The following is a 14,287-nucleotide window of genomic DNA, read 5'->3' on the forward strand; positions in this document are numbered from 1 at the left end:
ATCATGGGATTGTGGTGAGCAGAGAAGCTCCAGTCCCCACCCTCAGACACATGACAATAGCCGGGACAGGCTTCCAGAAAACACATTTACCCGTACGCTCCAGAGGTGGCCCTGGCAGTCACAGTTCAAAGGCCCCCCACTTCACCCAACGAACCCCAAGCTCTAGGCTGCCCCGCTGAGGGAAACCAGCCTGGGAAGTGTGGCACCAAAGGCAGGTGGAGAGGGAGTGCAGAGAGGAAGGACCAGGGCTGGTGCTCGGTTGAAATTCATAGTGCTGGTGACTGGGGGCCACCAGCCCCCAGGGCGAAGGCCACTGGACAGACTCAGAGGTGGGAAGAACTTGAAAACGAAGACTCAGATTACTCAGGGAGCAGGGGCGGGGAGGAGGCTGCAAAGGTCACCAGAGGCCTCCTCCTCTCTCCCCAAGTCTAGAAGCCCGACATGGCTCCAAGTGTTCCCAAGGGTATGGCTGGAAGGGAACTCAGGTCCGCTCGGCATGTGGCAGGAGGCAGGATCCATAAATTAAGTGCTTTTGGCGGAGTGTGGCTGCAACAGAGGCCTGGTGATGGCGCTGTGGCGATGGGGCCACTGCGTCCTCCAGGATGGGTGGGCAAAGACGATAGGCCTCTTCTTGGCCCAGCGAGAGAACACAGCCTTCTCGGTGATGAAGCGGTGGGCACTGCGGGGCGCCCGCTCATGTGCCAGGTACATCTGACACTCGTCCAGCCGGCCCTTCTCGAAGTAGTGGTAAGGCACTGAGGGGTGATGCTCTTCCCTGTGGGTGGGGAAGAGGGACAGGTGTGAGGCAGCCCACCTGGTCTGCCTCCCACCAGACCCTGCCACCTGCCAGGACCATCCCTCCCCCAGCCCTACGGACCACAGAGTCCCACAGGCCTGGTCCCAAGGGAGGCCAGGACAGATAAAGGAGGAACAGGGCAGCCCCCGAGGATTCTAAAGGCTGAGGGTTCAAGCCCTGGCTGTACCTCTTGTGAGCTGGTTGACTCTAGGCCAAGACAAACACCCTGAGCCTCAATAACCCATCTGTAAAATGGGATGGTGACCTCTACTTTCTTGGCTGAAAGTGAAAGTGAAGTGGCTCAGTCGTGTCTGACTCTTTGTGACCCCATGGACTGTAGCCTACCAGGCTCCTCCATCCATGGAATTTTCCAGGCAAGAGTACTGGAGTGGGTTGCCATTTCCTTCTCCAGGGGATCTTCCTGACCCAGTGATCAAACCTGGGTCATCCCACATTGCAGGCAGATGCTTTACCGTCTGAGCCACCAGGGAAGCTAAAATCACAGGTCAAAAATTGCAAAGTGCCTGGTGCCGGGCTCATGGTTGAGGGACCCCTGGTTCCCCGCAGCATGTAACTGCCAGGCCTGCATACCCACCTACTCACAGGCAGTCTAGCCAGGCGTCCTGGTAGAGAGGGGCTACTTTCATCTTGCCCACGTGCTCAGCAAAGAAGTTCCCAAAAAAAACAGAGGATGAAAACATGGGGCCCCTTCAGTTCAGTGATGGGAGCTATGACAGTGTTGAACTAGAACAACATCACAAGTCAAAGCTTAGGCGTAACAGCTGATCACAGACACGCACAGCAGCCCTTAGGCTGGGGTGAGGACTTCGGTAGATCACTCTCGCTAAACCTTCCCACAAGCTTCTGAGGACAGTGTGGTCATTTGCTCTCTTTGACCTGACAAAATGGTTGCCCTGGGAGGTGGCGGCTGGGCCCAACGCCACTTGGGCAGAGAGGAGGTGGGAACCCAGCCTGTTCTACAGGTTGGGCTCCTTCCCACCGGGTACCAGGCCCAAGGGCTGTCTGTGCCTTGGCTACTCACGCGGAAGCCCACACACCCTCAGCGTAGGGCCCAAACATGGTGTCCCCCCCCCACCTGGCTCCTGGCTGGCCTGACCTGCAGTAGCTGTCGCTGACCATCCCGTAGACCACGATCTCCTCACACAGCTCCAGGGCGAGAATCATAGTGAACCAGCCGGTGCTGAGGAAGGACCCGGACTGCCTCCTGGCCGGGGGAGGGACGCACAGTCAGCTGGCCACGTCCCCCAGCTCAACTTGGAAGGAAGGTGGCCCCAGCCTCAGCTGGCTCACCGCACAGCACTGGTTCCCCTCCCAGTCAAGGGCTTCTCACCTCAGCCCCCACAGAGAGGCTCTGTGGGAGCACTGGGGAGCCGGAAGATCCGGCCCAAGGCCAGCAGTGGGCAAGAGGTGAGCGTGGGTGCCAACCCAGGTCTGTGCGTCTTCTACCCATCCACACAGAACTTGAGCAAACCACGCCCCCAACAATGATGATGCATCAGCCCTGGTCACACCCTCTCCACATCTCAGGGACCAAGCTTGCAGAGACAGCAGAAAGCAGCAGAAACACAGCCATTGAAAGCGGGGAAGAGGGTTGTCTAGAGTCAAGCAGTCTTCAACTTGAACCCTGAATCTGCTCCAGGGCATCCGATTTGCTTATGAACCTCTCTGAGCCTCAGTGACCCATGGGTGACATGGGGATAACTATAATTGGTGATAGAAAGGGAACAAGGTTGGCCCAACTCCTCCCTCAAGCCCCAGCCCCCAACTCAGAGCATGGGACCCTGGAGCTGGACCTGGCTTCGCCTCTCTCCAAAAGCACCAGTACTGATTACTTTCCCAGTCGATGGCCATTCATCTCGGGCTCTACTGAAGGGCTGTGGGGTGGTTCAGCCATTCAAACCTAACACCTCCCAAGCCCTGAGCTGGCCATGAAGCAGCCCCACCCAGCACTACCATTCTCAAGGAAGTGGGCAGCTGGAAGAGACCTGCTGAGAAGACAAGGAAACAAAAGAATGGGATGAAGGATGTCAGGTAGGAGGTGTCCCTTCAGATGGGGCCAAGGAGAAACTCCATCCGTATTGAACGCAAGGGAGGATCTGGGGGAGGAACGGCATGTGCAAAGGCCTGCAGGTGAGAGCAGTGTGGGTGTCCACGGCCAGTGCGGCTGGAGCAGGGTAAGCGACGGACGATGAGGCCACAGAAGCAGGCAGGGGCAGACCATGCAAGGGCACGAAGGCCAGGGCAGGGGAGGAGGTGGGAGTCTGGACTTTATTTTCCATGTGATGCGAAGCTGCTGTAGGGTGAGGCCAGGTGACTGGTGGGAGAGATCAGACTGCAGGGGGTGCTGCGAATGCAGGGGAGTGTGGGGACTTCCCTGTGGTCCAGTGGCTAAGACTCTGCGCTCTCAGTGCAGAGGGCCCAGGTTCGATCCCTGGTCAGGAAACTAGAGCCCGCATTCTGCAGCTAAGAGTCTGCATGCCACAACTAAAGACCTGGCATGCCACAACAAAGATCCCGTGTGCTGCAACTAAGACCAGGCACAGTCAAATAAATAAAAAAATAAAAATATTACCAAAAAAACAGAGAAGGATGGTGGCTTTGGTCAAGGAGGTACCCGTGGGCAAGGAAGGAGATTCGAGAGCCCATCCTATGTGGCAGGTGATGAAACAAGAGGAGTCAAGGGCAAAGTCAAGTGTTTGACTAAAAAACTGGAGGTTGGTGGCTGTATTTTCTGAGCTAGGGAGGTGGGGGAGAAGCCAGTGTGCAGAGGAGGAAGCCAGTGTGCAGAGGAAGAAGCCATAGGAGTTCAAGTGCTCTTTTGGGTGTTGGATAAAATGAGATCTTGAAGGCAAGAGTACTTAGCTCAGTACCTGGTGCACAAAAAAGGCTGTTAGAACTGCCACTGTTACCTTCATTTTCTGGAAGGGACATCAGAAACCAATTCAGGTCTCAGAGCATCCCCTCCAAAGAGAAGAACTCCCTGCCATGGCCCCACACCGGTCACCACCACCACCAACAACCCACCGCCCCGCCACAGTGTATACTGGTGAGGCCGAACGCCCTTCACCGCCGTGTGGAACATCTATATGATCATTCGATGATGACAGTCTCTCTGATTCCTGTCCCCATCAGAGGGCAGGACCACACCTGCTTCTGTCACTGCTGAGCCCCAGTGCCAGACAGAGCAGACCCTCAGTGGACCAGAGGCTCCTGGAGAAGGCAGGCCCCCAGCTGCCAGGGAGATCCCCAGCAGGCCAGCCCCCCGGCTCACGCTCACCGGTTCTTGCCCGTCTCGTCCTGGAAGACCTGGTCGCAGTAGGCCATCATGCGCTCGGTGAATGTGTACACCTGCAGGCCGGGGTACATCCTGGTGAGCTGCAGCAGCGCCCGGTAGGTGCGGCCACCCAGCGCCGGGTCCATGTGCTTCCCCTGGCCCCACACCACATAGAGTGTGTCCCGGGCCTGCTGGAAATAGTGGGAGTAGTTTCGCAGCAGCAGAGGCACGCTCGTGTGGGAGATGACCCGCAGGGTGCTCCGCTGGCCCACGTCTGCCTCGAAGCCCACGGTGGGCGCCTGGTTCATGCGCAGTACGCACTCAGCGCTGTCAATCTCGGCGCCCAGGCCCGAGCCCAGCATCTGGCCTGAGCTGGACACCACTGCGCAGCTGCGGCACAGCTCTCGGACCAGAGGCTGCAGGGGGAGGTAGAGAGAAAGAAAGGAAGTCCTGGGCACGTAGCTTCCACCCTGCCTTCTCCTCCACCCAGGAATACCCCTGACCACCTGTATCAGCTCCAAGGACTTCATCAACCCTTTTTGCAGATGAGGAAACAGAGGCTAGGCAGTTGGAATGACTTTCTAAAGGTCATACCAGTAACACGTGGCAGAGCTGAGAGTCTATGCTCAAGGCCCCTGCTTCCCCATCAGCCACATTTCTGGCCCTGGTTTCTGTTGCTAAGGCCCTATGAGGCCCTACATTGCACTTTCTTGTTAGGGTTATATAAGTCAATATTTACAAAGTACTCAGAGCAGTTCCTGGCACAGACTAGGAGTCAGTTATATGTTCGTTAGGTAAATATGAACCTCAGCTCTTCAGAATTTCTTTTAGGTCACTTCTTCCTCTGCCCAAGTCCCATTTTCCTTGTTCCAGTTTATAAGTAAAAGCCCATCACAACATTGGGAACCTCTGGTTCTGAGCCTGAATCCTGGCTCCGCCCCATCCTAGCTGTGTGTGCTTAAGGCAAGTTACTTTGTCTCTCTGAGCCTCAATTTCCTTATCTATAAAAAGGGGATGAAAATAGCATCTGCTTGATCAGGTTTTAAGGATTCAATTCAAAATGCCTAGAGAGTGATCAGCACAGACTCAGGGCATGTAAGCTGCCCTCCTACCCCACCTCATCATCTCATAAGAGGCAGGAGCCAATCCAACAAGTCTGTACACTGTCACTGGAGGTGAGGGCTCCCAGAGACAAGACTTGCTGCCCACCCCAGGCCTCCATGCCCCTTTGGGAACACAGGTTTATGGAGGCCTGTAAAGCATATGGGAATAGTCAATCTAGTCGATAAAAGACACACAGTTGTAGCCCACTCAGGGACAGTTTATGTCTGACACAGTGTTGATTTAAGGACTCGTAGCCCCATTTTCCATGCCCTGGCAATAAAGAACAAGACTTCCTTATTCTGCCCTCAGTTTAAGCCTGAGCTGACAATTGTGGTCTGTTCAGATCCAAAGTCACCATCAGCCCCAGAAGGCGTTCTGCTTGTCCTGTTTTGCAGGATCTTTAAGACAGTGAATCCTTTACAGAAATCAGCCCTTTCGACATTCTAAGATTTTCTGCCCTGTTAACAAACTCAGAGGATCTGGCCATCCTGGGGCCACGTCCTCATGAGCTCTGAGCATCTGAAATGAACACTAGCTGTGACCACGGAAGCTGGGACGGCGTCTACCCAGCCTACCTCGCCGCTTGTCCCTCTTGGCCAAACCCGGTGGCACTTGAGTTTGTCCCTCCCAACTCAGCTGTTTTTGCATCTTGATCAAAGATTTATACAGCACCCATTCTAAACACTGTCCATGAATCACGCAGTTGGACCTGCAGAGCCACCCTACCAAGGTAGGAACCACAATGATTGCCTTTTACAGATAAGGCAACTGCAACTCAGAGGGATGAAGACCTGAAATAGATCTCCAACGCAAGGTCCCTGAGCCCTCCTCCCTCTGACCAACACTCGGAGAGCTGGCAGACTCCGAGCTCGGACCTTCCTGCACTGGGTGTCGTTGGCAGATGCCTTTGAGAAGAAACCTACCAGCTGGGGCTGCTGAAATCAGGGTGAGCGGTGTAAAGCGTTCTGAACCTCACCTGGCAAAACAAGCATGGGGAGGTGCACGCCATGGGGCAGGGGCCTCAGCTGCCTTGTCACCCTTGGGCTCCACTGTCCCTGTCTCCTGTAGAGGGACAGCTCTGGGGCAGATCTGTATCCCCAGCAGGTATCAGCACAAGGCAGAGCACATCTAAGGCACCAAATACACACTTGCTAAACAGATGGGTTGTGCGTGGATAGTTTTTAATAAATTTAAAGCTGCATGTACCACCACGATGTGATGCGGTCTGGCTTCCAGGATGGACCAGGAGTTCCAGGTGGCCACCCTGCCTAACTCATCTTTTTTATCCCCAGTGCCCAGCTGAGAGCAGTCAGGCAATGTTCGTTGAATTAAAAAAAAAAAAAAAAAAGACATTTAGGAACACCCTGGTGGTCCAGTAGTCAGGACTCAGCGCTTTCACTGCTGTGGCCTGGATTCAAGCCCTAATCGGGGAACCAAGACCCTGCAAGCCATGCAGTGCAGCCACAATTGAAAAAAAAAAAATTTCCTCCTAGAATTTGAAGCTCAGAGAGGTAAAGGGACTGGTCAGCTTTAGCAGAGGAGCCAAGTCCAGGATCCAGGCTGGCCTGACATGAGCCCAGTTCTCACAGTCCCCAGAGAGTCGGGGAGCACCCTGGCTGGGCCTACCCCCCACCCCCCGACACGCTGCCCAGCAAACTCACCTTCCCATCTGGCACGCTGCTGTAGCCACTGAAGTGCAGAGGCCCTGGCACGGTGGGCCTGGACTTGATAGAGAGGTGGGGGTCCAGGCAGGGGGCTGGGCAGAAGGGCAGGCAGGCCCAGTAGCACAGCAGGATGTAGACAGCCGAGAAGCCCACAGAGCAGAGGACGATGAGCAGGAGCCGACACTGGGGGAGACAGCAGTCGTGGGGTGTGAGTGGGGGGTGGGGGGGCAGTGTCGCTGGAGCTCCTAGAAGCTGCCTCTGGGATCCCCAGCCTCATGGGTCCAAATCCCAGCTCAGTAGTTCCCAGCACATCAGCAGAGGCCACAGTCTCTGTTAGTCAGGCCTGCCTCTGGGCTGTCAGCTTCGGAGCACGTGCATGACTGAGATAAGCCCTATTATCCCAATATTCTAGATAAGGAAACCAATTTGGGGTGAAAATGCGTAAGTAACTCAAGGCCACACAGTAAGAAAGCAGCAGGGTGGGGTCTCCAAATCAGAAACTGTCCTCTCAACCAGAAAGCTGAGGTGCCCTGTGCAGCCTTGGGTATAACTGTCTACGTCTCTGGGCCTGCTTCCTCTATGAAACTGATACTACCCAAGGTGGGAACTCACTCTGAGGACAGCGGCCAAAGGGCTACCATAAAGTGCTGTGCACATGAGGACAGGCATGGCCCAGCAGAAGGGCCACCAGTTCCCTTCAGATCTCAGGCTCAGGCTGTCCCGCACACCCAGAGCCGTCCCCTCCCCCAGCCGATAATCATGACCTGGGTCAGCAGACCCCGTGAGTAAAGAGACAGTAGAAGGGGATATTGGGAAGTGTCACTCAGCAAATGGTTTCAAGAACTGAGAGCTGCAGCCTTGAGGCTCCCTCCTCCAGAAACCACGTCCCCAGAGGCCACGTGAACCAGGAAGCCCTCCTGGCCCCCTGCCCGGCTGGCGGATGTAGTGAGTACCTCCACCGAGCCTTCAAGGAGGGGCTGCCTGGTGGGGGGACAGAACCCTGGCCTGCCATTGTGTGCTGGGCCACCTTGGTCACCACTTGTATCTCTCTGGGCTCTAACCGGTCTCCCAGCCTGCCTAAGACACAGGTCCCTCTGCCTCAGGAACCAACTGGCAGCTGGCTGGGGCTCTCTGAAAATCAGAGGTGAAAAAGTAGCCCCCACCAGTCCCCTCCTTGGGCATATCCTGCCAGAGGCCCTCCCTTTTCTGCCCACAAGCCACTTCAGCTCCTAAAAATAAATCTCTGTGAGACCAGCTGTGCGTAGGAGGGGGTTCAGCCCCTGAGGCCTGAAGCTATGCTTGGCACCTGGTTCCCTGCCCGCAGGGACCCAGAGACCTTGATTCAGGCAGCCATGGCTGACTTCCCACAACATTCAAGGCTCTCGCCAGGGGCTCCTGAATAAACTCAAGACTCCGCTAAACTGAACTTTCACAACATACCCTGCTCCCAGGTAGATGCCTCACCTGGGTGACCCCTGGATGCTCACAGGAGGCAGTACTATTATCTCCATTATACATAGAAGAGGAGCAAAGTACTGAAACCAGAGAGGGAATGCCACTTGCCTGGGGCCACACAGCCTGCCAGATCAGGGCTGGACTTTGAGGCTGGTCTCCCCGTCCCCTTCAGCTCAGGAGCAGTGGAATCAGAAGTGACAGTCAGCTCTGGGGTGGGGGGAGAGGCTACTGGGCCGGAAGCCACCTCCCCTGTGAGCCTTCCTCCTCCTGCCACTTACCGGAGCCTTCATGTTGTCACTGCCGCTCAGTAGCCGGTGGCTGCTGCCTCCAGGGATCAGGCTGGGAAGGGATGGGAGCCAGGGACCTGCCAAGACCCAGACACTCAGAGCTGGGTCCCAGGCTTCGGAGGAAACTGCCCAGGGATACCGAGGCAGGGGAGGGTACAGGCCTGGGTCAGGGAAGACGGCTTCTGGGAATCACACGCCCTTAAGTTCGCAAACACGGGGCAAGCACTGTCCCCATCCTAAAGGAGCTGTAATCTCTTCCTGAAGGAGCTGAAACCTCCCACCAACCCAGTCTCCATTGCACAGATGGGGAAGGAGAGGTAGACAAGAGAAGCCCAGGGCTCAAGGCCACCCCATCCACTCTGGGTCAGATAAGCACCAGGAGCCTGGAGCCTTGACTTCCCATCTCCGCCTAACTCACTAACAGAGAGGCCTGGGGCTGGAGGGGACAAGGGCTCTCCACCCCACTGCCAGATCCCACCGACCCCTCACCCGCTGGGGCGCTAACCTGGAGGGCAGGCGGGTATGCGCCAGCTGCTCCCCATCCGTTGCTCGGAGCTCCATGGCCCGCGGGCGGGACGGATGGGGCAGGAAGCCGGAGCCCCAGGGCTGAGGCGTCGCCGTCGCCGTCGCCTCAGCTTCTGGAGGCTGGAAACTCATTGTGCGCCGCCGCCGGTGGGGGCGGGGTTTGCTAGGACGGGGAGGAGGAGACAGGCACCGGGGGCGGGGCTGGGGCGGGACCTACGAGCGCGCCTCTGGTGGGGCGTGCGCGGTGGGCGTGGGCGGGGACGGCGAGGCTGCAGGGTCTGAGGACCTGGCCTCAGCAGCTGGGGGCGGAGTCTCAGCTCCGGCATCTCTTCCCTTCCGCCTTTCAGCTCATCTCCCAAGCTCCTGCGGGTGGTGGGGTAGGCGGCCCCCCAGAGGAAAGACCTAGAGGGTGCCTTGTGTGCCTTGTCGCTCTCTTGTGGTCCGGATTGGAATTTCTCCATTCCTGAAGTTTGGGTGTGGGGAGCTTCAGGGATAATCAAGTGGGGTTTTAGGCTCAGGCAGCTCCAGATTTCAAGCTTGGTAGGGTTGCCGGATTTCGCCAAGTAAAATACCGGATGCCCACGTAGTTGGAACTTCAGAAAAGAAAGATAGCGCTAAGTTGCGTCCGACTCTTGCAACCCTGTGGACTGTAGCCCGCCAGGCTCCTCTGTTCATGGGATTCTGCAGGCAAGAATAGTGGAGTGGGTTGCCATTTCTTTCGCCAGGGCATCTTCCCGACCCAAGTATCGAACCCAGGTCTCCAGCAGTGCAGGCAGATTCTTCACCGGTTAAACTACGCAGGAAAGCAGCCACTAATTACGTTAGAAATCTGAAAGTCCAGTGTAACTGTGTGTGTTAGTCGCTCAGTCATGTCCGACTCTTTCTGGCATCCTTACCTGGACTACCTCAGATGAGCCTGTTTTTCTCCTCTGTGGAGGGAGGTTGATGATAGAAGCTACCTCAAAGTGCAGAGGCATCTTGTGGCAGAAGCAGGATTTGAACTGGGCAGTCACTGCAAAGCCAGGGCTCTGACCACCTACTTTCAACTCCCAAATGCCCCTGTTTTGTTGCAGGGTCCAGCGGTAAAATCAGGCTAGAATCACAGGACTGGGGATATACAAAACATAACCAGTATTCAATTCATGAGTCAATTGGTTTATTGTACACAATTAGCATGCAAAGAGTTGGACTATAAAGAGGGCTGACCACTGAAGAATTGATGCTTTCCAACTGTGGTGCTAGAGAAGGCTCTTAAGAGTCCCTTGGACTGCAAGGAGATCAAACCAGTCAATCTTAAAGGAAATCAACCCTGAATATTCATTGGAAGGACTGATGCAGAAGCTAAAGCTCCAGTACTTTGGCCACCTGATGTGAAGAGCTGACTCATTGGAAAAGACCATGATGCTGGGATCAAATTGCCAACATCCGCTGGATCATCAAAAAAGCAAGAGAGTTCCAGAAAAACATCTATTTCTGCTTTTGACTATGCCAAAGCCTTTGACTGTGTGGATCACAATAAACTGTGGAAAATTCTGAAAGAGATGGGAGTACCAGACCACCTGACCTGCCTCTTGAGAAACCTATATGCAGGTCAGGAAGCAACAGTTAGAACTGGACATGGAACAACAGACTGGTTCCAAATAGGAAAAGGAGTACGTCAAGGCTGTATACTGTCACCCTGCTTATTTAACTTCTATGCAGAGTCCATCATGAGAAACGCTGGGCTGGAAGAAGCACAAGCTGAAATCAAGATTGCCAGGAGAAATGTCAATAACCTCAGATATGCAGATGACACCACCCTTATGGCAGAAAGTGAAGAGGAACTAAAAGCCTCTTGATGAAAGTGAAAGTGGAGACTGAAAAAGTTGGCTTAAAGCTCAACATTCAGAAAACGAAGATCATGGCATCTGGTCCCATCACTTCATGGGAAATAGATGGGGAAACAGTGGAAACAGTGTCAGACTTTATTTTTTTGGGCTCCAAAATCACTGCAGATGGTGACTGCAGCCATGAAATTAAAAGACGCTTACTCCTTGGAACGAAAGTTATGACCAACCTAGAGAGCATATTGAAAAGCAGAGACATTACTTTGCCAACAAAGGTCCGTCTAGTCAAGGCTATGGTTTTTCCAGTAGTCATGTATGGATGTGAGAGTTGGACTGTGAAGAAAGCTGAGCGCCGAAGAATTGATGCTTTTGAAGTGTGGTGTTGGAGAAGACTCTTGAGAGTCCCTTGGACTGCAAGGAGATCCAACCAGTCCATCCTAAAGGAGATCAGTCCTGGGTGTTCTTTGGAAGGAATGATGCTAAAGCTGAAACTCCAGTATTTTGGCCATCTCATGCAAAGAGTTGACTCATTGGAAAAGACTCTGATGCTGGGAGGGATTGGGGGCAGGAGGAGAAGGGGACGACAGAGAATGAGATGTCTGGATGGCATCACCGACTCGATGGCCATGAGTTTGAGCAAACTCCAGGAGTTGGTGATGGACAGGGAGGCCTGGCGTGCTGCAATTCATGGGGTCACAAAGAGTCAGACATGACTGAGCAGCTGAACTGAACTGAACTGAATGATGAGAGATTGAAGGCAGGAGGAGAAGGGGAATGACAGAGGAGATAGTTGGATGGCATTACCAGCTCAATGGAAATGAGTTTGAGCAAACTCCGGGAGATGATAAAAAACAGGGAAGCCTGGTGACCATGGAGTCACAAAGAGTAGGATGTGACTTACTGGCTGAACAACAACAAAAGCAGGCAACACAGGTTAGTCAAAGTAGGGAAAATAGAAAGGGGGGTAACAGACTAGTCCAGGAAGAAGTCTGGGAAGATCCCATCTCAGCACCAGTGAGCAGCAGGTTTTGGTTCAGCTGAACCAGTCTCATGACAGACATGATAGAAAGTCACCTTCTGCTCCAACAGAGCATCCATCTGGAACAGCAGCGGGGAGTCCTCCAGCAAAGAGCCTTCAAGTCGCTTAGCACTGTGGTCTCATTTTAAGGGATCTGCCTATAGGGGGTAACAGTTATGCCCCCAAGGAGTCTTAGTCTCTATCAGTCTCTGTGCCAGTAGAGTCTTTCTGAGGAACCAAACAAATCTCTTATCTAAAGCAACACTATTTTTTTTTTTTGACCACACTACATGGTATGCAGGATCTTAGTTCCCCCACCAGGGATCAAACCTTCACCCTCTGCAGGGAAAGCATAGAATCTTAACTGCTGGACCTCCAAGGAAGACCCTAAAGCGACAATGTTAATTTATCACACTCAGACACTCACAGTCCTGTAATGGACAGTTCACAACAACTAATATGGAAGTTCACATTGGCCACTGTGACTCCATCTTGAATTACTAAGTTTAAATCCTATGAGTTTCATGCAAGATGAGGAGGAAACACAGTAACAAAAGAAGTCACACTGTAAAAGCCTGGGCTCCTGCTCTGGTCCTATCTCAAACTCTATTTTCCTTTTTCTAAGAGGTTCTGATGTGGATACAATAGCAAGGTATCTGTGTTGGGTACCTGCACCCAGTTCAGCAACTTTCCAGGGCTATCCACTCCATGTGCGTGCGTGCTAAGTCACTTCAGTCATGTCTGATTCTTTGCGACCCCAGTAACTGTAGCCCACCAGGCTCCTCTGTCCATGAGAGATTCTCCAGGCAAGGATATGGAATGGGTTGCCATGCTCTCCTCCAGGGGATCTTCCCAACCCAGGGATTGAACCCGCATCTTCTGCATTGGCAGGCGGGTTCTTTACCATTAGCACTACCTGGGAAGCCCACATGCAAAGCCAAATTCCCCGAAGCCGGTGACTAGACCTCCATGCTGCTCCTCATCCTATTGGAAGGGCTGATGTTGAAGCGACCCTGCTCCCAGGGCATCCTTTGAGCACAAGCCTTCCTTGTGTTGCCTCCCCCTAACCTGGGCACACCTAAGTTCAGTCTCTCTCCGTGGCCCCAACTCCAAGGGGAAGAAAACGGTGAGATGTTCCTGTGGATTCACTGATCACCCACAATGGCTGGTGAAGTGACGATTCCTTCCGCAGAGAGGCATATCCTGCCTTGCTAAGACTGCATGGGGACAGGGACACACACCACAGTCCTGGGCTCCCAGAGTAGAGGAGGAGCGTACAGCCACAGAGGAACTGACACTGGCAAGTCCTGCCGCCTCAGGTGAAGCTCTTCTGTTCGACCCTGCAAAAGTCCTCTCTCCTCACCCTGATCCGTGAGGCCCTGCATACTCTGAACTCCTGCCTCCTTCCTAATCGCTGTCCACCCACCCTGACTGCCGTTTCAATCTCCAGTTGCATTGAACTTGTTCCTACCTCAGGACCTTTGCACTTGGTGTATCCTCAACCTGGACTTCTGTATTCACATGGCCAGCTCTTTCTAGTCATTCAGCTCAAATATCACCTCCTTAGAAGGCCCTTGTCAACCCCTCTATCTGATACCACACCCCCATCCCTCTTGTCCCAACTTGATTCATTTTTTTCAGAGGACTTGTCACACTCTGAAATCACACTGTGTATTAATTCATCGTCTTGTTTATGGTCCACCTGCCCACTAGCCTCTAATCTCCGTGTGGGCAGTGAGGCCAGTCATGTTCTTAGAGCATTTCCAACACCAGCACGGCGTCCAGCACACACACAGTGCTAGATAATGTGTTGCTTGAGCCAGTTAGAAGAGCCAGGAGTCCTGTGCCTCGTGAGACCTTAGACGGGCCACTTCCTTTCAGGCCCTGTTTCCTGCCCTGCTGCCCTTCCACCAGAGTTTCCACGACCCACCCACCTTCCTAGTGATGACCTTAACGCAGTCTGTGTCTCAACTTCCTGCTGAGCCAGAATGAGAAGTGCTCTGTGGTTTGTGCCAGCTCAGAAAAGTTGAGTAATCACCTAGGGTCACCCAAACAGCAAGGGATGACGTCAATTACATATATATTCCAGGAGCCCACGCTCCAGCCCTGCAGCCTAAGATTTCCCTTTCCTCTCCCTTCCCCCACCAGCCGTCTTTCCTTGTTTTCTGTTATGGCCAATGCAATGGCAGCGTTGAGTCACTGAGTGACTTTCCCAAGGTCTGGAATCATCCGGCCCCAGGGACCAGCCATTGGCCCACAAAGCTCCCCCCGCCCCCCACCACACTGTCACCCCACCCTCAAACTCCGACTGCAGTGA

At 54.0% G+C, this 14,287-nt stretch overlaps 1 protein-coding gene across 3 annotated transcripts; it reads right to left on the minus strand.

Annotated features, from left to right (window-relative positions):
• Nucleotides 1-71: 71 nt before the first annotated feature.
• Nucleotides 72-9,268, minus strand: ST6GALNAC4 (ST6 N-acetylgalactosaminide alpha-2,6-sialyltransferase 4). 3 transcript variants are annotated; one of them, XM_006065418.3, is made up of 6 exons: nucleotides 9,107-9,266; nucleotides 8,593-8,678; nucleotides 6,857-7,042; nucleotides 4,095-4,507; nucleotides 1,914-2,021; nucleotides 72-775 (listed from the first exon to the last, which is right to left on the minus strand). In XM_006065418.3, exons 1-6 carry the CDS (start codon nucleotides 9,141-9,143, stop codon nucleotides 523-525), a joined length of 1,083 nt encoding a protein of 360 aa, XP_006065480.3. In that variant the 5' UTR covers nucleotides 9,144-9,266; the 3' UTR covers nucleotides 72-522. The 3 variants fall into 3 exon arrangements, with proteins under 3 accessions (XP_006065480.3, XP_025117506.2, XP_044782325.1); XM_025261721.2 differs by lacking the exon at nucleotides 1,914-2,021 and having other exon boundaries at nucleotides 9,107-9,268; XM_044926390.1 differs by lacking the exon at nucleotides 8,593-8,678 and having other exon boundaries at nucleotides 9,107-9,258.
• Nucleotides 9,269-14,287: the final 5,019 nt, after the last annotated feature.

The sequence above is a fragment of the Bubalus bubalis genome, chromosome 12, assembly GCF_019923935.1.
Source record: "Bubalus bubalis isolate 160015118507 breed Murrah chromosome 12, NDDB_SH_1, whole genome shotgun sequence".
Lineage (NCBI taxonomy): Eukaryota > Metazoa > Chordata > Mammalia > Artiodactyla > Bovidae > Bubalus > Bubalus bubalis.